The following is a 25,928-nucleotide window of genomic DNA, read 5'->3' as shown; positions in this document are numbered from 1 at the left end:
CAAACATCTGAGTTTCAGTTCCCAGTCTGTGCTGAGTTAGCTTATGAAGGCTAGAGGTTTACCATTAGGCTTGGTGTGTCTGGGCTAGAGGCATTTTTAATTTTAAAAAAACATGTGAACTGTTTTCCTTGAAGAGAAGGCTGAGAGGAGATTTGATAGAGGTATTCAAAATCATGAGGGGTCTGGACAGAATTGGTGGAGAAAAACTGTTCCCACTCATGAAAGGATCGAGAACAAGAAGGCACAGATTTAAAGTAATTGATAAAAGAAGCAAAAAAAAAATGAGGAAAACTTTTTCACACAGCGAGTGGTTAAGATCTGGAATGCCCTGCCTGACAGTGTGGTGGAGGCAGATTCAATTGAAGCATTCAGAAGGGAATTAGACTGTTATTAGAATTAGAACATTACAGCGCAGTACAGGCCCTTCGGCCCTCGATGTTGCGCCGACCTGTGAAACCATCTGACCTACACTATTCCATTTTCATCCATATGTCTATCCAATGACCACTTAAATGCCCTTAAAGTTGGCGAGTCTACTACTGTTGCAGGCAGGGCGTTCCATGCCCCTACTACTCTCTGAGTAAAGAAACTACCTCTGACATCTGTCCTATATCTATCACCCCTCAACTTAAAGCTATGTCCCCTCGTGTTTGCCATCACCATCCGAGGAAAAAGACTCTCACTATCCACCCTATCTAACCCTCTGATTATCTTATATGTCTCTATTAAGTCACCTCTCCTCCTCCTTCTCTCCAATGAAAACAACCTCAAGTCCCTCAGCCTTTCCTCATAAGACCTTCCCTCCATATCAGGCAACATCCTAGTAAATCTCCTCTGCACCCTTTCCATAGCTTCCACATCCTTCCTATAATGCGGTGACCAGAACTGCACGCAATACTCCAGGTGCGGTCTCACCAGAGTTTTGTACAGCTGCAGCATGACATCGTGGCTCCGAAACTCAATCCCCCTACTAATAAAAGCTAACACACCATATGCCTTCTTAACAGCCCTATTAACCTGGGTAGCAACCTTCAGGGATTTATGCACCTGGACACCAAGATCTCTCTGTTCATCTGCACTACCAAGAATCTTCCCATTAGCCCAGTACTCTGCATTCCTGTTACTCCTTCCAAAGTGAATCACCTCGCACTTTTCCGCATTAAACTCCATTTGCCATCTCTCAGCCCAGCTCTGCAGCCTATCTATGTCCCTCTGTACCCTACAACATCCTTCGGCACTATCCACAACTCCACCGACTTTCGTGTCATCCGCAAATTTACTAACCCACCCTTCTACACCCTCTTCCAGGTCATTTATAAAAATGACAAACAGCAGTGGCCCCAAAACAGATCCTTGCGGTACACAACTAGTAACTAAACTCCAGGATGAACATTTGCCATCAACCACCACCCTCTGTCTTCTTTCAGCTAGCCAATTTCTGATCCAAAGCTCTAAATCACCTTCAACCCCATACTTCCGTATTTTCTGCAATAGCCTACCATGGGGAACCTTATCAAACGCCTTACTGACATCCATATACACCACATCCACTGCTTTACCCTCATCCACCTGTTTGGTCACCTTCTCTAAAAACTCAATAAGGTTTGTGAGGCACGACCTACCCGTCACAAAACCGTGCTGACTATCGCTAATGAACTTATTCTTTTCAAGATGATTATACATCCTGTCTCTTATAACCTTTTCCAACATTTTACCCACAACCGAAGTAAGGCTCACAGGTCTATAATTACCAGGGCTGTCTCTACTCCCCTTCTTGAACAAGGGGACAACATTTGCAATCCTCCAGTCTTCCGGCACTATTCCTGTCGACAATGACGACATAAAGATCAAGGACAAAGGCTCTGCAATCTCCTCCCTAGCTTCCCAGAGAATCCTAGGATAAATCCCATCTGGCCCAGGGGACTTATCTATTTTCACACTTTCCAAAATTGCTAACACCTCCTCCTTGTGAACCTCAATCCCATCTAGCCTAGTAGCCTGAATCTCAGTATTCTCCTCGACAACATTTTCTTTATCTACTGTAAATACTGACGCAAAATATTCATTTAACACTTCCCCTATCTCCTCTGATTCCACACACAACTTCCCACTACTATCCTTGATTGGCCCTAATTTAACTCTATTCATTCTTTTATTCCTGATATACCTATAGAAAGCCTTAGGGTTTTCCCTGATCCTATCCGCCAATGACTTCTCGTGTCCTCTCCTTGCTCTTCTTAGCTCTCCCTTTAGATCCTTCCTGGCTAGCTTGTAGCTCTCAAGCGCCCTAACTGAGCCTTCACGTCTCATCCTAACATAAGCCTTCTTCTTCCTCTTGACAAGCGCTTCAACTTCTTTAGTAAACCACGGCTCCCTCGCTCGACAACTTCCTCCCTGCCTCACAGGTACATACCTATCAAGGACACGCAGTAGCTGCTCTTTGAATAAGCTCCACATTTCGATTGTTCCCATCCCCTGCAGTTTCCTTCCCCATCCTACGCATCCTAAATCTTGCCTAATCATCATTTCCTTTCCCCCAGCTATAATTCTTGCCCTGCGGAATATACCTGTCCCTGCCCATCGCTAAGGTAAACCTAACCGAATTGTGATCACTATCACCAAAGTGCTCATCTACATCTAAATCTAACACCTGGCTGGGTTCATTACCCAGTACCAAATCCAATGTAGCATCGCCCCTGGTTGGCCTGTCCACATACTGTGTCAGAAAACCCTCCTGCACACACTGGACAAAAACTGACCCATCTAAAGTACTCGAACTATAGTATTTCCAGTCGATATTTGGAAAGTTATATGAAAAGGAAGAATGTGCAGGGTTACAGGGAGAAGGCAGGGGAATGGCACTAGGTGAAATGCTCATTAGGAGAGCCAATGCAGATGTGATGGGCCGAATGGCCTCCTTCTGCACTATAACTATTCTGTGATTTTGTGAGAAAATGGGCAGAATTCGTACTCTGTCAGTTGAAGACCAGTTTAGCTGTGATACCTTGGTAAAATAGTCACCATGCACTAATGAGGAATGGCCACTTGAGTGGGGTACTGGAGGACTGGAGCACCCATAAAGCCATACCCCAGCAAGTGTCAGACCTTCAGAGCGGAAGGAAGGGGGGATAATTTTCACACACATGTTCCACAACATCTGGGTGGCACAGTGGTTAGTACCGCAGCCTCACAGCTCCAGGGACCCGGGTTCGATTCTGGGTACTGCCTGTGCGGAGTTTGCAAGTTCTCCCTGTGATCGGGTGGGTTTTCGCCGGGTACTCCGGTTTCCTCCCACAGCCAAAGACTTGCAGGTGATAGGTAAATTGACTGTTGTAAATTGCCCCTAGTGTAGATAGGTGGTAGGGAATATGGGATTACTGTAGGGTTAGTATAAATGGGTGGTTGTTGGTCGGCACAGACTCGGTGGGCCGAAGGGCCTGTTTCAGTGCTGTATCTCTTTAAAAAAAAACTCTAAGGAGCAATGGTAAGTGGGTTTCTGTCTCTCAATGTCGCACACCTCAAAACAGCCGTGGTGAATCATCATGAAGACGATGCTGACACTTGTGTTCCATTCCTCAGTACCAGCATCACTCACCTCAAAGAGCCCAAAGACTCATACAAAGAAGTTATCAAAAGAAATCTGGCAATGTAATGTGACCTCCTTCCTGTGTCTTGTTGCAGTGGCAGTTGGAAGGTGTTCTCTGGCAACGAGCTAGGAGCACTCCTAGGCTGGTGGATGTTTAAGTGTTGGAAAGACAGAAATTCAGATCTGGCTGACGTGAAGAATGTGTATATGCTGGCAACCACTGTCTCCTCCAAAATCCTGCAAGCACTTGCTATTAATGAAGGCTTTCACTTTGAGGTGAGATACAGGGTTACAGCAATTCAGAACCTTTCCTGATATTTTCAATAAAGAGGCTTCTTTTTGGACTTTGGTTTCTGATTAAGATTTTCAAAAGATAATCCCAGATTGGGTTTGTGAATAGATCCGTTTTACCGAGGTGACTAAAGATCCCATTTGGACCACTACAATTTCCCCTGGGTAAGCTAGGGGAGTGGAATTGCCCAATCCCCCCACTGCTATTCAGTAACTTACTGCAGGAAAGTGTGCATAGTGAGCAGTAGGGGTGTGGCTGTGAAACTGTTGATCTTCTGCCAACACTCACTTTCTGATCTCACATGGAGCTTGGCTGGTTGGCATCTATAGAATCATCCCCAGCAAGAGTCGATAACTTTAGGGCATTTTTTGCCAGCATGGACTGGTCGGGCCGAATAGCCTCCTTCTGTGCTGTAAATCCTATGTTGTGAAGTACATTAACCACGAGCCACATGTGGCTAATTGGGGATCTGAATGTGGCTCATTGTATTTCTGATTAGTTAATAAAAGTTGAGTAGTAGACACAGTGTTTTCTCAATATTCATTCAGACAGCGTGTGCATGTTAACTTAAACCTTTTGTGCACTTGTTAAAACAGCAAAACTAAAAGCAGTGTTTGTGAGTGTTTTTTCAATTGCTGTGAAAGTTTTCCTTCATTGGTTACTGAATGGTGGGAGATGTTTAAGTAAATGAAGTAAAATTGCCTGCATTGTATGAAGGCATTTTCTACTAAAATTAATATATGTAGCTAAAACAGTGTTGTGTTAACAAGCCTGTGGCTTGTCAGTAATTTTAATTGGACAATCCAAATCACGCCCACCCCCCTTCACTTGCTCAAACCTAATTCTTTTCTAACCTTTGCCATTTCTGACCTGAAACGTTAACTCTGATTCTCTCTCCACAGATGCTGCCAGACCTGCTCAGTATTTTCTGCACTTTGTTTTTATTTCAGCTTTCCAGCACCTGCAGTATTGTGCTTTTATCTGAATATAAATCAGCAGTGCATTAGGGGAGAAATGCCTGCCTTGTGCAGTATTTTCATAAAAAGAAAGCTACTTCTGCAGCCTTTTTTGCCAAAGCTGTTCTAGTATGCAAGGTACAGCGACTGTGATCTTAGTCTCTATTGTATTACATTGCCAACCCTGGTTCAATGAAGAGTGCAGGAGGGCATGCCAGGGGCAGCACCAGGCATACCTCAAAATGAGGTGTCAACCTGGTGAAGCTACAACCCAGGACTACTTGCATGCCAAACTGCGTAAGCAGCATGCGATAGACAGAGCTAAGCGATCCCATAACCAACGGATTTGATCTAAGCTCTGCAGTCCTGCCACATCCAGCCGTGAATGGTGGTGGACAATTAAACAACTAACTGCAGGAGGTAGCTCCACAAATATCCCCATCCTCAATGATGGGGGAGACCAGCACATCAGTGCGAAAGATAAGGCTGAAGCATTTGCAACAATCTTCAGCCAGAAGTGTCGAGTTGATGATCCATCTCGGCCTCCTCCTGAAGTCCCCAGCATCACAGATGCCAAACTTCAGCCAATTCGATTCACTCCACGAGATATCAAGAAACGACTGAAGGCACTGGATACTGCAAAAGCTATGGGCCCTGACAATATTCCGGCAATAGTACTGAAGACCTGTGCTCCAGAACTTGCCGTGCCCCTAGCCAAGCTGTTCCAGTACAGCTACAAAACTGGCATCTACCCTGCAATGTGGAAAATTGCCCAGGTATGTCCTGTACACAAAAAGCAGGACAAATCCAACCCGGCCAACTACCGCCTCATTAGCCTACTCTCAATCATCAGTAAAGTGATGGAAGGTGTCATCAACAGTGCCATCAAGCGGCACTTGCTTAGCAACAACCTACTCAGTGATGCTCAGTTTGGGTTCCGCCAGGGCCACTCAGCTCCTGACCTCATTACAGCCTTGGTTCAAACATGGACAAAAAAGCTGAACTCAAGAGGTAAGGTGAGAGTGACTGCCCTTGACATCAAGGCAGCATTTGACCATGTATGGCATCAAGGAGCCCTAGCAAAACTGAGGTCAATGAGAATCTGGGGGAAAACCCTCCGCTGGCTGGGGTCATACCTAGCTCAAAGGAAGATGGTTGTGGTTGTTGGAGGTCAATCATCTGAGCTCCAGGACATCACTGCAGGAGTACCTCAGGGTAGTGTCCTAGGCCCAACCATCTTCAGCTGCTTCATCAATGACCTTCCTTCAATCATAAGGTCAGAAGTGGGGATGTTCGCTGATGATTGCACAATGTTCAGCACCATTCGCAACTCCTCAGATACTGAAGCAGTCTGTGCAGAAATGCAGCAAGACCTGGACAATATCCAGGCTTGGGCTGATAAGTGGCAAGTAACATTCGCGCCACACAAGTGCCAGGCAATGACCATCTCCAACAAAAGAGAATCTAACCATCTCCCCTTGACATTCAAGGGCATTACCATCGCTGAATCCCCCACTATCAACATCCTAGGGGCTACCATTGACCGAAAACTGAACTGGAGTAGCCATATAAATACCGTGGCTACAAGAGCAGATCAGAGGCTAGGAATCCTGAGGCGAGTAACTCACCTCCTGACTCCCCAAAGCCTGTCCACAATCTACAAGGCACAAGTCAGGAGTGTGATGGAATACTCTCCACTTGCCTGGATGGGTGCAGCTCCAACAACACTCAAGAAGCTCGACACCATCCAGGACAAAGCGGCCCGCTTGATTGGCACCCCATCTACAAACATTCACTCCCTCCACCACCGATGCACAGTGGCAGCAGTGTGTACCATCTACAAGATGCACTGCAGCAATGCACCTTCCAGAACCTTCCAAACCTGCGACCTCTACCAACTAGAACGACAAGGGCAGCAAATACATGGGAACACCACCACCTGCAAGTTCCACTCCAAGTCACACAGCACCCTGACTTGGAATTATATCGCCGTTCCTTCACTGTCGCTGGGTCAAAATCCTGGAACTCCCTTCCTAACAGCACTGTGGGTGTACCTACCCCACATGGACTGCAGCGGTTCAAGAAGGCAGCTCACCACCACCTTCTCAAGGGCAATTAGGGATGGGCAATAAATGGTGGCCTGGCCAGCGACGCCCACATCCCGTGAATGAATAAAAAAAAAATTGTTGTTCGTCCTTCGAGATAAAGATGAGCATGTCCATCATCTGGGGTGTTTGGTAGTGTTCTGATGGGTACATAGGTGACAACTAAGGCCAATCTGCACCTGGAAGGTTCTGCTGCAAATAGGACAGGATACTGAGTGCAGACGATTGAATTTTGGATGAGTTGCTGACTCGAGATTTCCTCTCTTTGCATTTTCTCTCTGCTTCTGATATGCGCTTGCTTTCAAAGGAGGCCGCACCAATTTTTATTTGGTTGCGCCAGGTGCAGCGATCCTGGGCGAGCTTCTCCCAGGACTCTGGGTCGATATCAAAACTCTTAAGCGAAGCCTTCAGAGCGTCCTTGTAGTGCTTCCTTTGACTGCTATGAGAGTGTACCCCAGACTCTAGCTCTCCATAAAAGATTCACTTTGGTAAGCAAGTGTCGGGCATTCTGGCTACATGAGCATCCCAACTAGGTTGTGACTGTCTCAATACGCTGTGGATTCTTGGCATGCCAGCTTGGGTGATCACCTCAGTGTCTGGTATTTTGTCTTGCCATCTGATCTTCAGAAGCTTCCAAAGGCAGCTCAAGTAAAAATAGATGAGCTGCTTCGCATGACGCTGGTACACAGTCCAAGCCTTGCATGCGTAGAGTGGGCAGGACTATTGCTCTATAGATTTTCAGTTTGGTAGACAGACTTACTCTTCGTTCCCAGACTGATTGATGTTCGAAGTCTGCCAAAGGCTACACTTACTTTGGCAATTCAATTCTGCTATTCAAGAAAGGGGGAAGACAGAAATTAGAAAACTACAGGCCAGTTAGCTTAACATAGGGAAAATGCTGGAATATATTGTTAAGGAGGTTACAGCAGGTCATTTGAAAAACTTCAATGTAATCAGGCAGGGTCAACATCGTTTTGCGAAAGGGAAATCATGTTTGACTAATTTATTGGAGTTCTTCGAGGAAGTAACTAGCAACGTGGATAAAGGGGAACCTGTGGATGTGGTGTACTTAGATTTCCAGAAGGCATTTGACAAGGTGCCACATCAAAGTCACTAAACAAAATAAGAGCCCATGGTGTAGGGGGAAACATATTAAAGGTTTGGTTAGCTAACAGGAAACAGTAGGCATAAATGGGTCGTTTTCAGGTTGGCAAGCTGTAACTAGTGGAGTAGCACAGGGATCAGTGCTGGGGCCTCAACTATTTACAGTTTATATCAATGACTTGGATAAAGGGTCAGAATGTATGGTTGCTAAATTTGCTGATGACACAAAGATAGGTAGGAGAGTAAATTATGAAGAGGCCATAAGGAATCTGCAAAGGGATATAGATAGGTTAAGTGAGTGGGCAAAGATTTGGCAGATGGAGAATAATGTGGGAAAGTGTGAACTTGTCCACTTTGGCCAGAAGAATAGAAAAGCAACATATTATTTAAATGGAATGAGATTGCAGAACTCTGAGATGCAGAGAGATCTAGGTGTCCGAGTACACGTAACACAAAAAGTTAGTATGCAGATACAGCAAGTTTTTAAGAAGGCAAATGCAATGTTGTCGTTTACTGCAAGGGGAATAGAATATAAAAGTACAGATGTTTTGCTACAGTTATACAGGGTGTTGGTGAGACCACATCTAGAGTATTGTGTACCGTTTTAGTCTCCTTAAGAAAGGATATAATTGCATTGGAAGCAGTTCAGAGAAGGTTCAGAAGCATGAGAGGTGATCTTATTGAAACATACAAGATCCTGAGGGGACTTGACAAGGTGGATGTTGAAAAGATGTTTCCCCTTGTGGGAGAGACTAGAACTAGGAGACACAGTTTAAAAATTAGGTGTCCCTCAGTTAAGACCAAGATAAGAAATTTTTAATCTGAGGGTCGTGAGTCTGTGGAACTCTGTTCCCTGAAGAGGGGTCGAGGCAGGGGCATTGAATATTTTTAAGGCATAGGTAGACAGATTCTTGACAAATAAGGGAGTCAAAGGGTATCAGCGGTAGGCAGGAAAGTGGAGTTGAGTCCACAAACAGATCATCCATGATCTTATAGAATGGTGCAGCATGCTCGAGGGGCCGAATAGCCTACTCCTGCTCCTAGTTCATATGAAAATACTTGTATCTGTCTCATCATCGATATAAACAGCTCGAGAGAGTGTGCTGCTGAACTAAATGAACTTATCCACTGCTGACAGGTTCTGGTCATAGACTGAAACCTTAGGCTTGAGATAGGGCTTTCCTGGAGCAGACTGGTACATTACTTCAGTTTCCTTCGTGCTGATCGTAAGGCTGAAGTTGTCGCATGCATTTGAGAACAAGTTCATTGCATTACCTGCTCTGAACCAGCAATTAGTTGTCATCGGCAAATAGGAAGTCACAAAGTATGTCCTTGGAGACTTTGGATTTTGCCTGAAATCATCTGATTGAGCAGCTTACCATCCATGTAATATCTGATTTCAATGCCCGGATCACCATCATGGAAGCCATTGGAAAGCATAGCAGAGAAAAACCTGCTGAAGAAGGTTGGTGCTCGCACGCAGCCCTGCTTAACTCCATTAGTGACGAGGAATGGCAGAGAAGACTCTCCGTCATCCAGGACACATGCGAGCATGCCGTCATGGAACTGTTGAACCATTGTGATGAATTTCTCAGGGCAGCCAAATTTCTCCATTACCTTCTAAAAAGCCCTCACGACTGACTGACTGTGTCGAAGGCCTTGGTCAAGTCAACAAACATCGTGCAGAGGTCCATGTTCTGTTCTTGTCATTTCTCCTGCAGCTGTCTAACTGCATATCAGTGGTTCCTCGGCCTGTTCTGAAACTGCACTGACTCTCTGGTAACGGATCCTGGTCAAGGGCGGCACAGTGGTGCAGTGGTTAGTGCCGCAGCCTCACAGCTCCAGGGACCCGGGTTCGATTCCAGGTACTGCCTGTGTGGAGTTTGCAAGTTCTCCCTGTGTCTGCGTGGGTTTTCTCCGGGTGCTCCAGTTTCCTCCCACAAGCCAAAAGACTTGCAGGTTGATAGGTAAATTGGCCATTATAAATTGTCACTAGTATAGGTAGGTGGTAGGGAAATATAGGGACAGGTGGGGATGTTTGGTGGGAATGTGGCATTAGTGTAGGATTAGTGTAAATGGGTGGTTGATGTTCGGCACAGACTCGGTGGGCTGAAGGGCCTGTTTCAGTGCTGTATCTCTAATCTAATCTAAAGATGTCGCACTAAGAGGTTCAAAGGGATTCTGGCGAACATTTTGCCAACAATGGAAAGAAATTAGATTCCTCTGTGATTGTCGCAAGCTTGGCGAGTTTCTTTCCGCTTGTACAAGTGGACAATGGAGGCATCTTTGTATTCTTGTGGGATGAATCCTTGTTCCCGCATAGAATGAAGGAGTTCAGTGAGCTTCTTGACCAGGCATTGACCTCCAACCTTGTAGACCTCAGCTTGGATAGCATCAGCTCCTGGAGTATTGTCGCTGGACAGGAGTTTCATTAGATTAGATTAGAGATACAGCACTGAAACAGGCCCTTCGGCCCACCGAGTCTGTGCCGAACATCAACCACCCATTTATACTAATCCTACACTAATCCCATATTCCTACCAAACATCCCCACCTGTCCCTATATTTCCCTACCACCTACCTATACTAGTGACAATTTATAATGGCCAATTTACCTATCAACCTGCAAGTCTTTTGGCTTGTGGGAGGAAACCGGAGCACCCGGAGAAAACCCATGCAGACACAGGGAGAACTTGCAAACTCCACACAGGCAGTACCCGGAATCGAACCCGGGTCCCTGGAGCTGTGAGGCTGCGGTGCTAACCACTGCGCCACTGTGCCGCCCTAACTGTGTTCATAACTGTGGCCTGGTGGCTCCTGTCAGTCCCCTGCGTTAGTATATTGCGTTGTACCTGTAATAAGTATCGTCTCATGTTGCAAGTTAGGGTACCGAGAGAGGTGCACTCAAGCAGACAACTCGTGACCTTCCTTGTAATTTGCTCATGATCCCTAGAAGAGACAACTGGGACAGAGATACATCTGATGCTGCTTCTGAAAGCATCTCCCAGGATCCATGACATTTTGTGTCCTTGATGAATAGATACAGGGTTTAGGTCTGGAGAGAGTGGGGGAGGACCATCGTGGAGCCTCATGACATTACTGGGCCTGGAGAGGATGAAAATAGTGGCTTAAAAAATAAATAACTGAGCTGAGTTTCACACTACAGGTGTTCAAAATGACCACTTTAGAATTCGAATTAGAACATTACAGCGCAGTACAGGCCCTTCGGCCCTCGATGTTGCGCCGACCTGTGAAACCATCTGACCTACACTATTCCATTTTCATCCATATGTCTATCCAATGACCGCTTAAATGCCCTTAAAGTTGGCGAGTCTACTACTGCTGCAGGCAGGGCGTTCCACGCCCCTACTACTCTCTGAGTAAAGAAACTACCTCTGACATCAGTCCTATATCTATCACCCCTCAACTTAAAGCTATGTCCCCTCGTGTTTGCCATCACCATCCGAGGAAAAAGACTCTCATTATCCACCCTATCTAACCCTCTGATTATCTTATATGTCTCTATTAAGTCAACTCTCCTCCTCCTTCTCTCCAACGAAAACAGCCTCAAGTCCCTCAGCCTTTCCTCGTAAGACCTTCCCTCCATACCAGGCAACATCCTAGTAAATCTCCTCTGCACCCTTTCCAAAGCTTCCACATCCTTCCTATAATGCGGTGACCATAACTGCACGCAATACTCCAGGTGCGGTCTCACCAGAGTTTTGTACAGCTGCAGCATGACCTCGTGGCTCCGAAACTCGATCCCCCTACTAATAAAAGCTAACACACCATATGCCTTCTTAACAGCCCTATTAACCTGGGTAGCAACCTTCAGGGATTTATGTACCTGGACACCAAGATCTCTCTGTTCATCTACACTACATCTACTTGATGGAATTGATTTTCGTAGATTGATAAAACAGTTCACTGAAAATCAATCCTGCAAATCCTTCAATTTTTTTTTTCATTCTTTCATGGGATGTGGGCATCGCTGGCAAGTCCAGCATTTGTTGCCTGTCCCTAATTTCCCTTGACAACTGAGTGGCTTGCTAGGCCATTTCAGAGGCGGGTTAAGAGTCAACCACATTGCGGTGGGTCTGGAGTCACATGTAGGCCAGACCAGGTAAGGATGGCAGATTTCCTTCCTTAAAGAACATAAGTGAACCAGATGTGTTTTTACAACAATTGATAGTTTCATGGCACTATTACTGGGAATAGTTTTCAGTTCCAGATTTGTATTAATTAACTGAATATATTCATTAATTGAATTCAAATTCCACCAGCTGCCGTGGTGGGATTTGAATCCATGTCTCCAGGTCATTAGCCTGGGCCTCTGGAGTACTAGTTCAGTGACATTGCCATTATTCTACCCTCTTCCCTTATCAGGACTGCCGCAGAACCTTAAACAGTCAGTGGAAATGGGAAATGCCTGCATGCAGCAAGAACTGGACAACACTCTGGTTTGGACTGATAAGTGGCAAGTAACATTTCCACCACATGAGTGCCAGGCTATGACCATCTCCCCTTGACGTCCAACAGCATTATCATCACTGAATTCTCTACCATCTACATCCTGACCAGAAACTTAACTGGACCAGCTGTATAAATACTGTGGCTACAAGAACAGGTCAGAGGCTGGGGATTCTGTGGTATATAACTCATCCCCTGCTTCCCACAGCCTGTCCACCATCTACAAGGCTCAAGTCAGGAGTGTGATGGAATATTCTCACTTGTCTGCATGATTGCAGCTCCAATAACACTCAAGAATTCAGACCCCATCAAGGACAAAGCAGCACACTTAACTGGCACCCCATCCACCACCTTAAATATTCACTCCCTCTATCACCGGTGGACAGTGGCAGCAGTGTTTACCATCTACGAGTGCTGCAGCAACTCTGCAAGCTCCTTTGAAAACTGCTTCCAAACCCGCGACCTCTACCACCTGGAAGAACAAGGGAAGCAGATGTATGGGAACACCACCTCCCGCAAGTTCTCCTCAAAGTCACACACCATCCTGATTTGGAACCATATCGCTGTTCTTTCACTGTCGCTGGGTCAAAGTCTTGGAATTCCCTCCCTGACAGCAACATATGGACTGCAGTGGTTCAAGATGGCGGCTCACCACCACCTTCTGGAGGGCAATTTGGGATGGGCAATAAATGCTGGCCTTGCCAGCAACGCTCCAATCCCACAAATGAATTTTAAAAATTAATAAATTTAATAGATGCTTTCTGATCTGAATACTGGGATAGCCCTGCATTCATAGTCTGCTGATATTTGCAGTCAGATAAGTGGACCGTGACGAAAAGGTCAGGGAAATTATAGGATAGAGAAAAACGTTAATTAAACTTGGCCCATGTTACATGCAGCTTGTCAGGTTCTGCCAGGTTTATATTTTGGCAGATACAGGCATCTCTGATATAGACTGAGACTAAAAATTCCAAACATGGGATCTGTCCATTGAAGGTTTTGCATTCCCAGCTGGATGGTGTAAATCCATGATTATATTGCCAGAGGATGCATTGCATCATGGTTACCATCAGTGATAGACCTGTAATAATCTAGTGTTACACAGCTCAGAGTGCTTTCTCCATACTCAGCCCCTGTTTGAAAGGACAGACTTTCAAATTGTATTTCTGTGTGTGTCTCATATTTCAAATGGTCATGGTCTCAAAAATGATTGAGGTGTTCAAAAATAATGAGGGTTTTGATCTATAACAAGTAGGGAGAAACAGTTTATTCTAGAAAGTGGGTCAGTAACCAAAGGTCATAGATTTAAAATAATAGGCAAACTAACTAGAGGGAAAACTAGGAGAATGGTTTTTTCCGCACAGAAGGCTGTTCACATACAGAGCACACAACGAGGGTGGTGGAATCAGATTCCGTAGGAACTTTCAAAGAGCTATTGGACATGCACGTTGTCATGCAGGCCCCCACCTGTAAAGAATGGCCACATGGACATTAAATTTTAAAATTGTTGCTGGGAAGAAAATAAGGTCTATTACAAGGGGTTGCCAAGCCCCTGACTGGAAAGACATCTGCATAGTAACAGACAGTGCTTGGCCCCCTGCTCCAATTTAATCCACAATGGACTTTTGATTATCAAACATTGAAAGTTGAGAGGCTTGCATTCCAGGTTAACTGCTAAAATGGCCGAATACACAAACAGACATTGTCAGACCAGTTGAGTCATACGACTAACTGGCTGTTGGAGTTTTTTTGAATTTGAACTTGCCACAGAGAATTCGATCTCAGAAAGCTGTTTGCTCCTGGGCTGAAAAGACCTCTCTCCTGTCTGCTCTCATCTCGCTCTCTCCAGCTTTGAAATCCATTGAAGACACAGGAACCCCAAGAGAGAAAAGTCTCCTACATTGAACAAGATTTAAGAATACTGGGCCCCAACAAAAAGCAAGAATTACCTACAAGCAAGAACTACCTACAAGAGGACTACAGTGAACTCTAAGCACAGTAACAAGAAACTCTTCTGATATTGCCTCAAACCTCTCTATTTTTTCTTCTCTTTTCTGTCTCTATTCGCATGTGCGTATCACATGTGTATGCTAAAGTGGGACGCGATGTATATTTGTAGGCATTTATCGAATTAGAGTTTTAAATTTCACTTTTCTTCTTTAAACCTAAAAAGGCCTGTTTGTGCTGATTTCTTTGCCTCATAATTGGAAAGTGATGAACAAGGATTCACCAAGGGGGAGCTCAAAACACAGTGTTTAAAATTAAACCCTGTTTCACTAAGACCAGGTGAAGGCTGAAAAAGACCCCTAGACACCTTTCTTACCTGGTCGTAACAACGTGAAGAGGACTTCAGGGTTCTGGGGGAGAAAGCTAGGATGTCGAACTAAATTTATTTTGAAAAATTGAACAGCTCTTTTAAAGAACTGGCACAGTCACAATGGGCTGCATGGACTTCGATGCTGTATCATTCTATTCCATCAGTTCTTGTTAAACCTTACTGTGATATATGGCCACTTTGCAAGGTAGTTACTCAAGCAATGGTTTTAAAGGTTGCATGGGGCATCCAGTATGAAGCACGTCAAAAGATAAAATGCCAGCCCTTGCCACTCTTGCCTGCTGTACTCTTGTACAATTTGACAGCTTGAGTAAAAATATCCAAGACAGCTTTTATTATTTTGCTGCTAACTGCGATCCCTATTTTGTTTCAGGAAACTTTGCCAGGGTTTAAGTGGATTGGAAACCGAATTGATGAGCTCCTGCAGAGTGAGAAAGAAGTGCTCTTTGCATTTGAAGAATCCATTGGTAAATGATGCTGTGTGTTTTTCTCCCTGTTCTGGTATGGTCCTGTGTTTGAGGGAATAGTCATTGTTTGTGAATGCTCTAGACTTGTTGCTGTTAAATACTGCATCATTACAAGTGAGTTGCAAGGCTGGGATTCAGTTCTTATTCAGTGCAGCAGCTCTGCAGAAGTAATTAATCATGCATAAAACAAGAGTGATTATAAACATAAGCTGAGCTCCAAGTTTGTATTCCTGCCATGAATTCGCTGCTGACCATTATAAATTTATGTATATGTATGTGGTCTATTAAAACTTTGTTATGCATCTCAACAATATAGGCCAGACCAGGTAAGGACAACAGGTTTCCTTCCCTAAAGGACGTAAGTGAACCAGTTGGGTTTTTATGATAATCTGACAGCTTCATGGTTACTTTTACTGATCCAAGCTTTTTGTTTCCAGATTTTAAAAATTTAATTCCAACATGGTGGGATTTGAACTCGTGTTCTCTGGATTATTGGTGCAGTAACATAACCATTACACTACCGTACCCATAAATGTCAAATATAGGCAATCAGTTTTGAAGTGATGATGCCCCTTTAAGAGGTTTTAATGTACATGATGTTGGACATAGAATGACCCTGTTCTTAGCAATATGTAAGCCTGACTCACATGAACAAATCTTCATTCCTTTTTAACCTTGCTGCTCATCACTTACTTTGGATTTGATGTAGCTTTGTTGTACAGGTTATCAAAGTTCTGTATTGAAGGTAAGCCTTAATGTATTTGCTGTATCTCCACCTGTAGCATTAGCCAGTGTCTTCTCTCTCCAATTTCTGGTAGACCTGCTGGTTATTTTTAGCCTTCTCAGCTCAGATTTCCACCATTCACACTTTTGATTATTTTTCTTCTCATACCTTTAGGGTTCCTGTGTGGTACGCTGATGTTTGATAAGGATGGAGTGAGTGCAGCTGTAATAGTGGCAGAAATGGCAACATATCTGGAAACCAGAAGCCTCACCATAGCTGATCAATTGAATAGCATTTACAGAATGTGAGTAATAGTTATTTGGTATTGAAGGAATGTGAGAACACAGCTTCTTGTAGTGTGGCATTACCTGTCATTTAATGCTCCTGTCTCTGATCTTGATCTGCTTTGTCTTTTGCCTTAACAATATATTGCTTTTGGAAACACTGGCCTTTCAGTTCTGCAGTAGCCAAAATAGATGGAATGAACGTTCCTGCCTGCTGGCTAGAAGGATCCTACCTAAAATAAATGGGTGCCAGTCTCCAGTGCTATGGAATCTCAGCGCTAAACTTCCTCTGGTTCAACACTAACTTGTACGGGTATAGCACCCTTGCTTGGACAACACACCAGATTGTGACGGAGATGAAAAATATAACACTAGTGAAGTAAGGAGGTGCTCTTGAAAGGACAGTGCAGAGGGTTGGTGGTACAGGGTAGAGGTTGTAGGGCCTAACCTGAGGGTGCTTAATGGAACACTGGATGCCTGACCTGGAGAGTGTTCCATTCCCAACACCAACATGAAATCAAGAAAATGGGTGATTCAAAAGCTGTTATTGCAAATTTGTGCTTGTACTCTGAAGGCTTTTAAATTTGTAACTGAATGTTGGAGTTCAATATCTATATTCAGGTATGGTTATCACATCTCAAAGACTTCCTACTTTAAATGCTACGACCCTGCTACAATTAAGAAAATATTTGATCGACTTCGAAACTACGGATCAGAAAATCAATATCCACATCTTTGTGGATCATTTGAAATTTTGCATGTAAGAGATGTAACTACTGGATATGACAGCAGCCAGCCAAACAAGAAGTCGGTAAGCTTAAACATTTATTTATACTTCACCTATGAGCCCTTTTTGTTTTATTAGCATCAAGCAGTAAACTATAACAGTGTAGGCATGTCCCCACAAAGACAAAGGGTGGTTTGCCAAATCTAGAGCCCCTCGGTTATCTAGAAGCTTACAGGGTAAGTTAAAGCAGAAAAAGAAAGCTTATGACGATCACAAAGTTCTTTATACTTTAGAAAGCCTAGAGGAGTATAGGGGTGAAGTAAAAAAGGAAATTAGAAAAGCAAAGAGAGGACATGAAAAATTATTGGCAGGTAAAATCAAGGAAAACCCAAACATGTTTATCAGTACATTAAGCGCAAGAGGATAACTAAGGAAAGGGTAGGGCCTATCGGAGATGTACAAGGGCGCTTCTGCATGGATGCAGAAGATGTGGGCAGAGTTCTTAATGGGTTTTTTGTTTCTGTCTTCACAAAGGAGAGGGTTGATGTAGACATTGTAATTAAAGAGGAGGAGTGTGAAATATTAGATACGATAAACATAATGAGAGAGTAAGTACGAGAGGATCTGACATCCTTGAAAGTGGATAAATCACCAGGGCCAGATGGATTGCATCCCAGGTTGTTAAAGGAAGCTAGGGAGGAAATAGCAGATGCACTGAGGATCATCTTCAAATCCTCACTAGATACAGGAGAGCTACCAGACGGTTGGAGGTCTGCGAACATTGTACCATTGTTTAAGAAGGGTGCAGGGGATAGGCCAAATAATTATAGGCTGGTCAGTCTGATCTCAGTGGTGCGTAAATTGTTAGAATCTATTCTGAGGGGCAGGATAAACTGCCACTTAGAAAGGCACGGATTAATCAGGTATAGTCAGCATGGATTTGTTAAGGGAAGGTCATGTCTTATGAACTTCATTGAGTTTTTTGAGGAAGTAGCAAGAAGGATTGATGAGGGAAGTGTAGTGGATGTGGTCCACATGGATTTTAGTAAGGCATTTGACAAGGTTCCACATGGCAGACTGGTCAGTAAAATGAAAGCCCATGAGATACAGGGGAATGTGGCAGGTTGGATCCAGAATTGGCTCAGGGCCAGGAAACAAAGGGTAGTAGTCGATGGATGTTTTTGTGAGTGGAAAGCTGTTTCCAGTGTTGTTCCACAGAGCTCAGTGTTGGGTCCCTTGCTGTTTGTGGTATATATTAATGATTTGGACTTAAATGTGGGAGGCATGATTGGGAAATTTGCTGATGACACAAAAATTGGCCATGTAGTTGATAGTGAAGAGGATAGTCGTAGACTCCAGAATGATATCAATGGTTTGGTTGAGTGGGCAGAAAAGTGGCAAATGGAATTCAATCCAGAGAAGTGTGAGGTAATGCATTTAGGGAGGGCAAATAAAGTGAGGGAATACACAATAAACGGGAGGATATTGAGAGGGGTAGAAGAAGCGAGAGATCTTGGAGTGCATTTCCACAAGTCCCTGAAGGTGGCAGGACAGGTAGATAGTGTGGTGAAGAAGGCATATGGAATGCTTTCCTTTATTGGCCGAGGTATAGAATTCAAAAGCAGGGATGTAATGCTGGAACTGTATAAAATGCTGGTTAGGCCACAGTCGGAGTATTGCGTACAGTTCTGGTCACCACATTACAGAAAGGACATAATTGCTCTGGAGAGAGTACAGAGGAGATTTACAAGAATGTTGCTAGGGCTGGAAAGTTGCAGCTATGAGGAAAGATTGGATAGGCTAGGGTTGTTTTCCTTAGAACAGAGGAGGCTGAGAGATGACTTAATAGAGATGTACAAAATTATGAGGGGCCTAAATAGAGTATACAGGAAGGACCTGTTTCCCCTCATTGAGATACAGTTCCACCTTGCACTTGTGTGAGTTTAGACCATCAGTATGACCAGGTTATTTTGTTATGGAAAGAGACTAGATGCTGCTGCATTGATGTGTATATTTCACGCTAGGGTATATCTGCATAATGAATCAATTCTACTGAATGCAATAACAACAAAAACTTGCATTTATAATAGATAGATGGCAGGTTACAAGACGGAAAGTAAAGAGTGGATAAAAGGGTAGTTAGTTATTCAGAGTGGCATAAGGTGGAAAGTGGGATCCCAGAAAGATCAGTGCTGGGACCACCGTTCACAATTTGTATTCACATGGGGACATGGGTTCAAATCCCACCACGGCAGTTGGTGCAATTTAAACTCAATTAATTTCAAAAAAATATTAATGGTGCCATGAAACTATCTTTGCTTGTCGTAAAAACCCATCTAGTTCACTAATGTCCTTTAGGGAAGGAAATCTGCTGTCCTTATCTGGTCTGGCCTACATGTGACTCCAGACCCACAGCAATATGGTTGACTCTTATCTGCCCTCTGAAATGGCCTAGCAAGCCACTCAATTGTTAAGGGCAATTAGGGATGGGCAACAAAGGCTGGACTTGCCAGTGGTGCCCACATCCATGAAAGAATTTTTTAAAAAGTCAGAAAGAGGAATAAGATTCATAAAGGAGTGAGTGTTGGATAGTACTAGATAAAGAAGCAGTACCATATGAGCAGATTAAGAAGGACTATGAGGAATACAAAAACAGGTTTACAATGCATATATGTAAATGCACAAAGTGTGATGAATAAGGTTGTTGAGCTACAAGCACAAATAGCCATGTGGCAGTAACAGAAACATGGCTTAAAAGTGGTGAGGACTGGGCACTTAATATTCAAGGATACAAAGTGTTCAGAAAAGATAGGGAAGGGAAAAAAGGCAGGTGGTGAGAAAGTGGCAAATAGTATAGGTACATTTAAGGGGAGGCTAGATAAGCACGTGAAGGAGAAGGGGAGAAGATTATGCTGGTACAGTTAGATGAGGGGCAAAGACAGAATCCATTTGGTTAGAGTTGAGAAGCAAAAAGGGGATGATCACACTATTCTATAAGCCTCCAAATAGTGAGAGAGAGATATAGAAGAGCAGATGTACAAGAACTAAAGATACAGCAGGGATGGAAAGAAGAGCTTTGTTACACAGCAAATGATAATGACCTAGAGCTTGCTGCCAACGAGGGTGGTGGAAGCAGAGACGATCAATGATTTCAAAAAGGAAATTGGATGGGCAATGGAGGAAAATAGATTTGCAGGGCTACGGGGATAATGAGGGGGAATGGGACTGGTTGGATTGCTCTACAGAGAGTATCCAATGGGCTGAGTGGCCGCCTCCTGTATTGTTATGACTCGATGATTTCAACTTTGCAATCAAAAGAACACAATTTCTAAATTTGCGAATGACATCAAATTGGGACAATAGTCAACACTGAGGGGGATTCAACAAATTACAAGACAACATTAATAAACTTGCAGAATGGGCATATAATTGGCAAACGAATTTCAATACAGGTAAGTGTGAGATGTTACATTTTGGAAAGAAAAATAAGGAGATTCACACATTACTTGGAAAATACAAATCTATTTGGTGTAGAGGAGCAAAGGGATCTAGGAGTACAAATAAACAAATCACTAAAAGAGGCCATAAAAAAATACAAACAAAGCACTAGAGTTTATTTCTGTAGGGACAGATTGGAAAAGTATGCTAAACTTTTATGGAACCTTGGTTAGACCACATGACTACTGTGTACAGTTCTCGTCACCATATATTAGATAGAATATAGAGACACTGGAGAGGGTGCAAAAAAGATTTACAAGGATATAACCAGAACTCCAAGTTCATACCTCTCAGGAAAGGATGAAAAGGCTGATTCTTTTTTTCTTTTAAAGGGAGGGCTGACCTAATAGAGGTGTTCAACATTATGCTAGATTATGATAGAGTAGACACAGATCGTGTGTTTCCACTTGGGAAGAACAAAATTAGCGGCCATCAATACATGATATTTATCAAGAAATCAAATATGAAATTCAGAACAAACTTCTTTAGCCAGAAAGTGGTGAGAATGTGGCAAATAGTATAGATACATTTAAGGAGAGGCTAGATAAGCACATGAAGGAGAAGGGAAGAAGATTATGCTGATACAGTTAGATGAGGAAAGATGGGAGGTGGAGCAGTGGTTAGCACTGCAGCCTCACCGCTCCAGCGACCCGGGTTCAGTTCTGGGTTCTGCCTGTGCGGAGTTTGCAAGTTCTCCCTGTGACCGCGTGGGTTTCCGCCGGGTGCTCCGGTTTCCTCCCACAGCCAAAGACTTGCAGGTTGATAGGTAAATTGGCCATTGTAAATTTCCCCTAGTGTAGGTAGGTGGTAGGAGAATGGGGGGGCTTTGCTAGGGAATATGGGGTTAATGTAGGATTAGTATAAAATGGGTGGTTGTTGGTCGGCAAAGACTCGGTGGGCCGAAGGGCCTGTTTCAGTGCTGTATCTCTAAATAAATAAATGGAGCATGGATTGTCTGGGCCAAATGGCCTGTATCTGTGTCATATATTCTATGTTCTTTTCTTCTCTTGGGCCTCCTTATCTCGAGAGACAATGGATACGCGCCTGGAGGTGGTCAGTGGTTTGTGAAGCAGCGCCTGGAGTGGCTATAAAGGCCAATTCTGGAGTAACAGGCTCTTCCACAGGTGCTGCAGAGAAATTTGTTTGTTAGGATTAGTATAAAATGGGTGGTTGTTGGTCGGCAAAGACTCGGTGGGCCGAAGGGCCTGTTTCAGTGCTGTATCTCTAAATAAATAAATGGAGCATGGATTGTCTGGGCCAAATGGCCTGTATCTGTGTCATATATTCTATGTAATTCTATGTAATATGCAGTCTGTATTGGCTCTGATGATGTGTTCTGTTGTTCTAACATGCCAAACCAAAGGGTATTCTTTTCCCCATGACAGGTGCTGCCTATAAGCAGAAGCAGCCAAATGATCACCTTCACCTTCCTGAACGGGTGTGTAGCCACTCTTCGGGTCAGTGGCACGGAGCCAAAGATCAAATACTATGCCGAGTTCTGTGCGCCACCAGGCCAGAGGTTAGTGGTGATCTATTTGTGGGTTCTACCTGATCAGAATGATGGTTCTCACCTTTATTAAGAACAAAGAACATAAGAAATAGGAGCAGCAGCAGGCCATTCAGCTCCTCAAGCCTGCCCCGCCATTCAATAATATCATGGCTGATCTGTCCCAGGCCTCAACTCCTCTTTCGGGCCTTCTCCGCCTAACCCTCGCCTCCCCGAGATTTCAAAAATCTATCTACCTCCTCCTTAAATACATTTAGTGATCTAGCCTCCACAACTCTGAGGTAAAGAATTCTGGAGATTCACCACCATCTGAGAGAAGAAATTCCTTCGCATCTCAGTTTTAAATGTGTGACCCCTTATTCTGTAACTATGTCCCCTAGTTCGAGATTCCCCCACTAGTGGAAACATATTCTCAACATCTACCCTGTCAAGCCCTCTTACTGTTATATGTTTCAATAAGATCACCTCTCATTCTTCTAAACTCCAATGAATAAAGGCCTAACCTGTTTAGCTGTTCTTGATAAGACAACCCCTTTATCCCAGGAATCAGCCTAGTGAACCTTTTCTGAACTGCCTCCAATGCTAGTATATCCTTCCTTAAATACGGGGACCAAAACTGTACGCAGTACTCCAGGTGTGGCCTCATCAACACCTTGTACAGTTGTAACAAGACTTCCCTATTTTTAAACTCTAACCCCCTAGCAATAAAGGCCAACATTCCATTTGCCTTCCTAATTACTTGCTACACCTGCATGCTAACCTTTTCATATATAAGAACACCCAGATCCCTCTGTGCTGCAGTATTTTGTAGTCTTTCTCCATCTAAATAATAATCTGCCTTTTTATTCTTCCTACCTCACACTTTCCCACATTGAACTCCATCTGCCAAGTTTTTGTCCACTCACCTAACCTATCTATATACAACACTCTGTCCCTTCCTCCAGGTCATTGATATAGATAGTAAATAGTTGAGGCCCTAGGACCGATCCTTATGGCACCCCACTAGTTACGGCTTTCCAACCTAAAAAAGACCCATTAATCCCGGCTCTCTGCCTTCTGTGTGTTAGCCAATCCTCAATCCATGGCAATACATTACCCCCAATATCCTGAGCTCTTATTTTGTGCAATAACCTTTTATGTGGCACCTTATCGAATGCCTTCTGAAAATCCAAATGCACGATATCTACCTGTTCCCCTTTATCCACTCTGCTGGTTATATCCTCAAAGAACTTTAACAAATTTGTCAAACAAGATTTCACCCCCTCCATCGTAGACAGGCTAAAAACTATCTGGATTGCCAAGGGTCGGATGATACCCACCATCATGAATGTGTACTTAAAATGCATAGTTCTTGAATCTGACATCATAAAAATGGGCTCAGTGTAAGAACATAGGAACTGAAGGAGTCCATTCAGCCCTTCAAGCCCATTCTGCCATTCAACTAGGTCATGGTTGGTCTGTAACTGCTTACCTGATAAAAATCTATTGACCTCAGTCTTAAAAATTTCAATTGAGCCCCAGCAACCACAACATTTTAAGAACACAAGCAATAGGAGCAGGAGTAGACCATATGGCCCATCGAGCCTGCTCCGCCGTTCAAAATGATCATGGCTGATCTTAGGATTCAACTCCGCTTTCCCACTTGCTCGCTGTATCCCTTGATTCCCTGAGAGACCAAAAAGTCTGTCTATCTCTACCTTAAATATATTCAATGATAGAGCATCCACAACCCTTTGGGGTAGAGTATTCCAAAGATTCACAACCCTTTGAGTGAAGTAATTTCTCCTCATCTCAGTCCTAAATGATGGGCCCTTTATCCTGAGACTGTGCCCAGTGTTTTAGATTCCCCGACTAGCAGAAATAATTTCTCAGTGTCTACCCTATCCAGCCCTTTTAGAATCTTAAATGTTTCAATGCGATCGCCTCTCATTCTTCTAAACTCCAGAGAGTACAGCCCCAATTTACTTAGCCTCTCATCATAGGACAACCCCCTTATCCCAGGGACCAATCTAGTGAACCTTCACTGCACCGCCTCCAATGCAAGTATATCCTTTAATGTGGAGACCAAAACTGCACAGAGTACTCCAGATGTAGTCTCAACAAAATCCTGTGCAATTATAACAATGCTTCCTTATTCCTGTACTCCAATCCCCTTGCAATAAACGCCAACATACCATTTGCCTTCCTAATTGCTTGCTGTACCTGCATGTTATCTTTTCGCATTCCTTGTACAAGCACACCCAAGTATCTTTGGACATCGACAATTACAAGTTTCACACCTTTTTAAAAAGTATTCTCCTTTTCTATTCTTACGACCAAAGTGCATAACCTGCACACTCTCTGCTTCCTGTCTGTTAACCAATCCTCTTTCCATGCTAGTATATTATCCCCAATACCATGAGCCCTTATCTTGCCTATTAATCTTTTAGAGTCATAGAGTTATGCAGCACAGAAACAGACCCTTCGACCCATCGTGTCTATGCCCGCCATCAAGCACCTAACTATTCTAATCCCATTTTCCAGCACTTGGCCCGTAGCCTTGTATGCTATGGCATTACAAGTGATCATCTAAATACTTCTTAAATGTTGTGAGTGTTCCTGCCTCTACCACCCCTTCAGGCAGTGCGTTCCAGATTCCAACCACCCTCTGGGTGAAAAATTCTTTCCTCAAATCCACTCTAAACCTCCTGCCCCTTACCTTAAATCTATGCCCCCTGGTTATTGACCGCTCCACTAAGGGAAAAAGTTTCTTCCTATCTAACCTATCAATGCCCCTCATAATTTTGTATACCTCAATCATATCTCCCCTCAGCCTTCTCTGCTCTAAGGAAAACAAACCTAGCCTTTTCAGTCTCTCTTCATAGCTGAAATTTTATGTGGCACCTTATCAAATGCCTTTTGGAAATCCAGATATATTACATCTACTGGTTCCCCTTTATCTACCCTACTAGTTACATGCTCAAAAAACTCTAATAAATTTGTCAAACAGGATTTCCCTTTAGTAAAAGCATGTTTAATTCTTCTAATCATACTGTGCTTTTCTAAGTGCATTGTTAAGACTTCCTTAATAATCGATTCTAGCATTTTCCTAACGACTGATGTTAGGCTAACTGACCTGTTTTCTTTCTCCCTCCTTTCTTGAAAAGCAGTGTAACATTTGCCAACTTGCAATCTGATGGGACTGTTCCCGAATCTAAGGAATTTTAGAAAATCATAGCTAGCTCATCCAGTATCTCTGCAGCTATTTCTCTTAGAACCCTAGGATGTAGGCCATCAGGTCCTAGAGATTTATCAGATTTTAGTCCCTTGTATTTCTTCAATACCTTTTCTCTGCTGATATGAATTTCTTTAATTTCCTCACTCATTTTAGCCCCTAGGTTACTGTCTATTTTTGGTATGGAACTTGTATCTTCTACTGTGAAGATAGACATAAAATATTTGTTCAATGCCTCTACCATTTCCTCATTCCCCATGATAATTTGTTCAGTTTCGGCATTTAAAGGACCAACGTTTACTTTAGCTATTCTCTTCCTTTTGATATACCTATCAAAGCTGTTACAATCTGTCTTTATATTACTGACTAGTTTAATCTCATTCTATTTTTTCCTTTATCAACTTTTTAGTGGCCCTTTGCTGGTTTCTAAAACACTCCCAATCCTCAGATTTGCTACCCTTTTTTACAACATTGTAAGCCTTTTCTTTTAATCTAATGCTATCCTTAACTTCCTGAGTGAGCCACAGATGGGTCTTTCTTGTTGAGTTTTTGTTTTTCAAAGGAATGTATTTTTATTGAACATTTTGAATTGTTTCTTTAAAGGTTTCCCACCGTTCATTTACCACCATACCGTTTAGTCTGTTTACCCAAATTATCTT

At 43.4% G+C, this 25,928-nt stretch overlaps 1 protein-coding gene across 2 annotated transcripts in view; it reads left to right on the top strand.

The window, feature by feature from the left end:
• The window catches only part of pgm2l1 (phosphoglucomutase 2-like 1), a 142,256-nt gene that overhangs the window by 107,993 nt on the left and 8,335 nt on the right, over positions 1–25,928 (top strand). For both annotated transcript variants that reach the window (XM_068033003.1, XM_068033002.1), the window contains exons 9-13: positions 3,682–3,862; positions 15,222–15,315; positions 16,214–16,343; positions 16,945–17,134; positions 21,934–22,067. In XM_068033003.1, coding sequence (XP_067889104.1) covers positions 3,682–3,862; positions 15,222–15,315; positions 16,214–16,343; positions 16,945–17,134; positions 21,934–22,067 — 729 coding nt within the window. The remainder of the gene's footprint in view (positions 1–3,681; positions 3,863–15,221; positions 15,316–16,213; positions 16,344–16,944; positions 17,135–21,933; positions 22,068–25,928) is intronic.

The sequence above is a fragment of the Heterodontus francisci genome, chromosome 6 (assembly GCF_036365525.1).
Source record: "Heterodontus francisci isolate sHetFra1 chromosome 6, sHetFra1.hap1, whole genome shotgun sequence".
Classification (NCBI taxonomy): domain Eukaryota; kingdom Metazoa; phylum Chordata; class Chondrichthyes; order Heterodontiformes; family Heterodontidae; genus Heterodontus; species Heterodontus francisci.
This window is presented reverse-complemented; position numbering and strand designations above follow the sequence as displayed.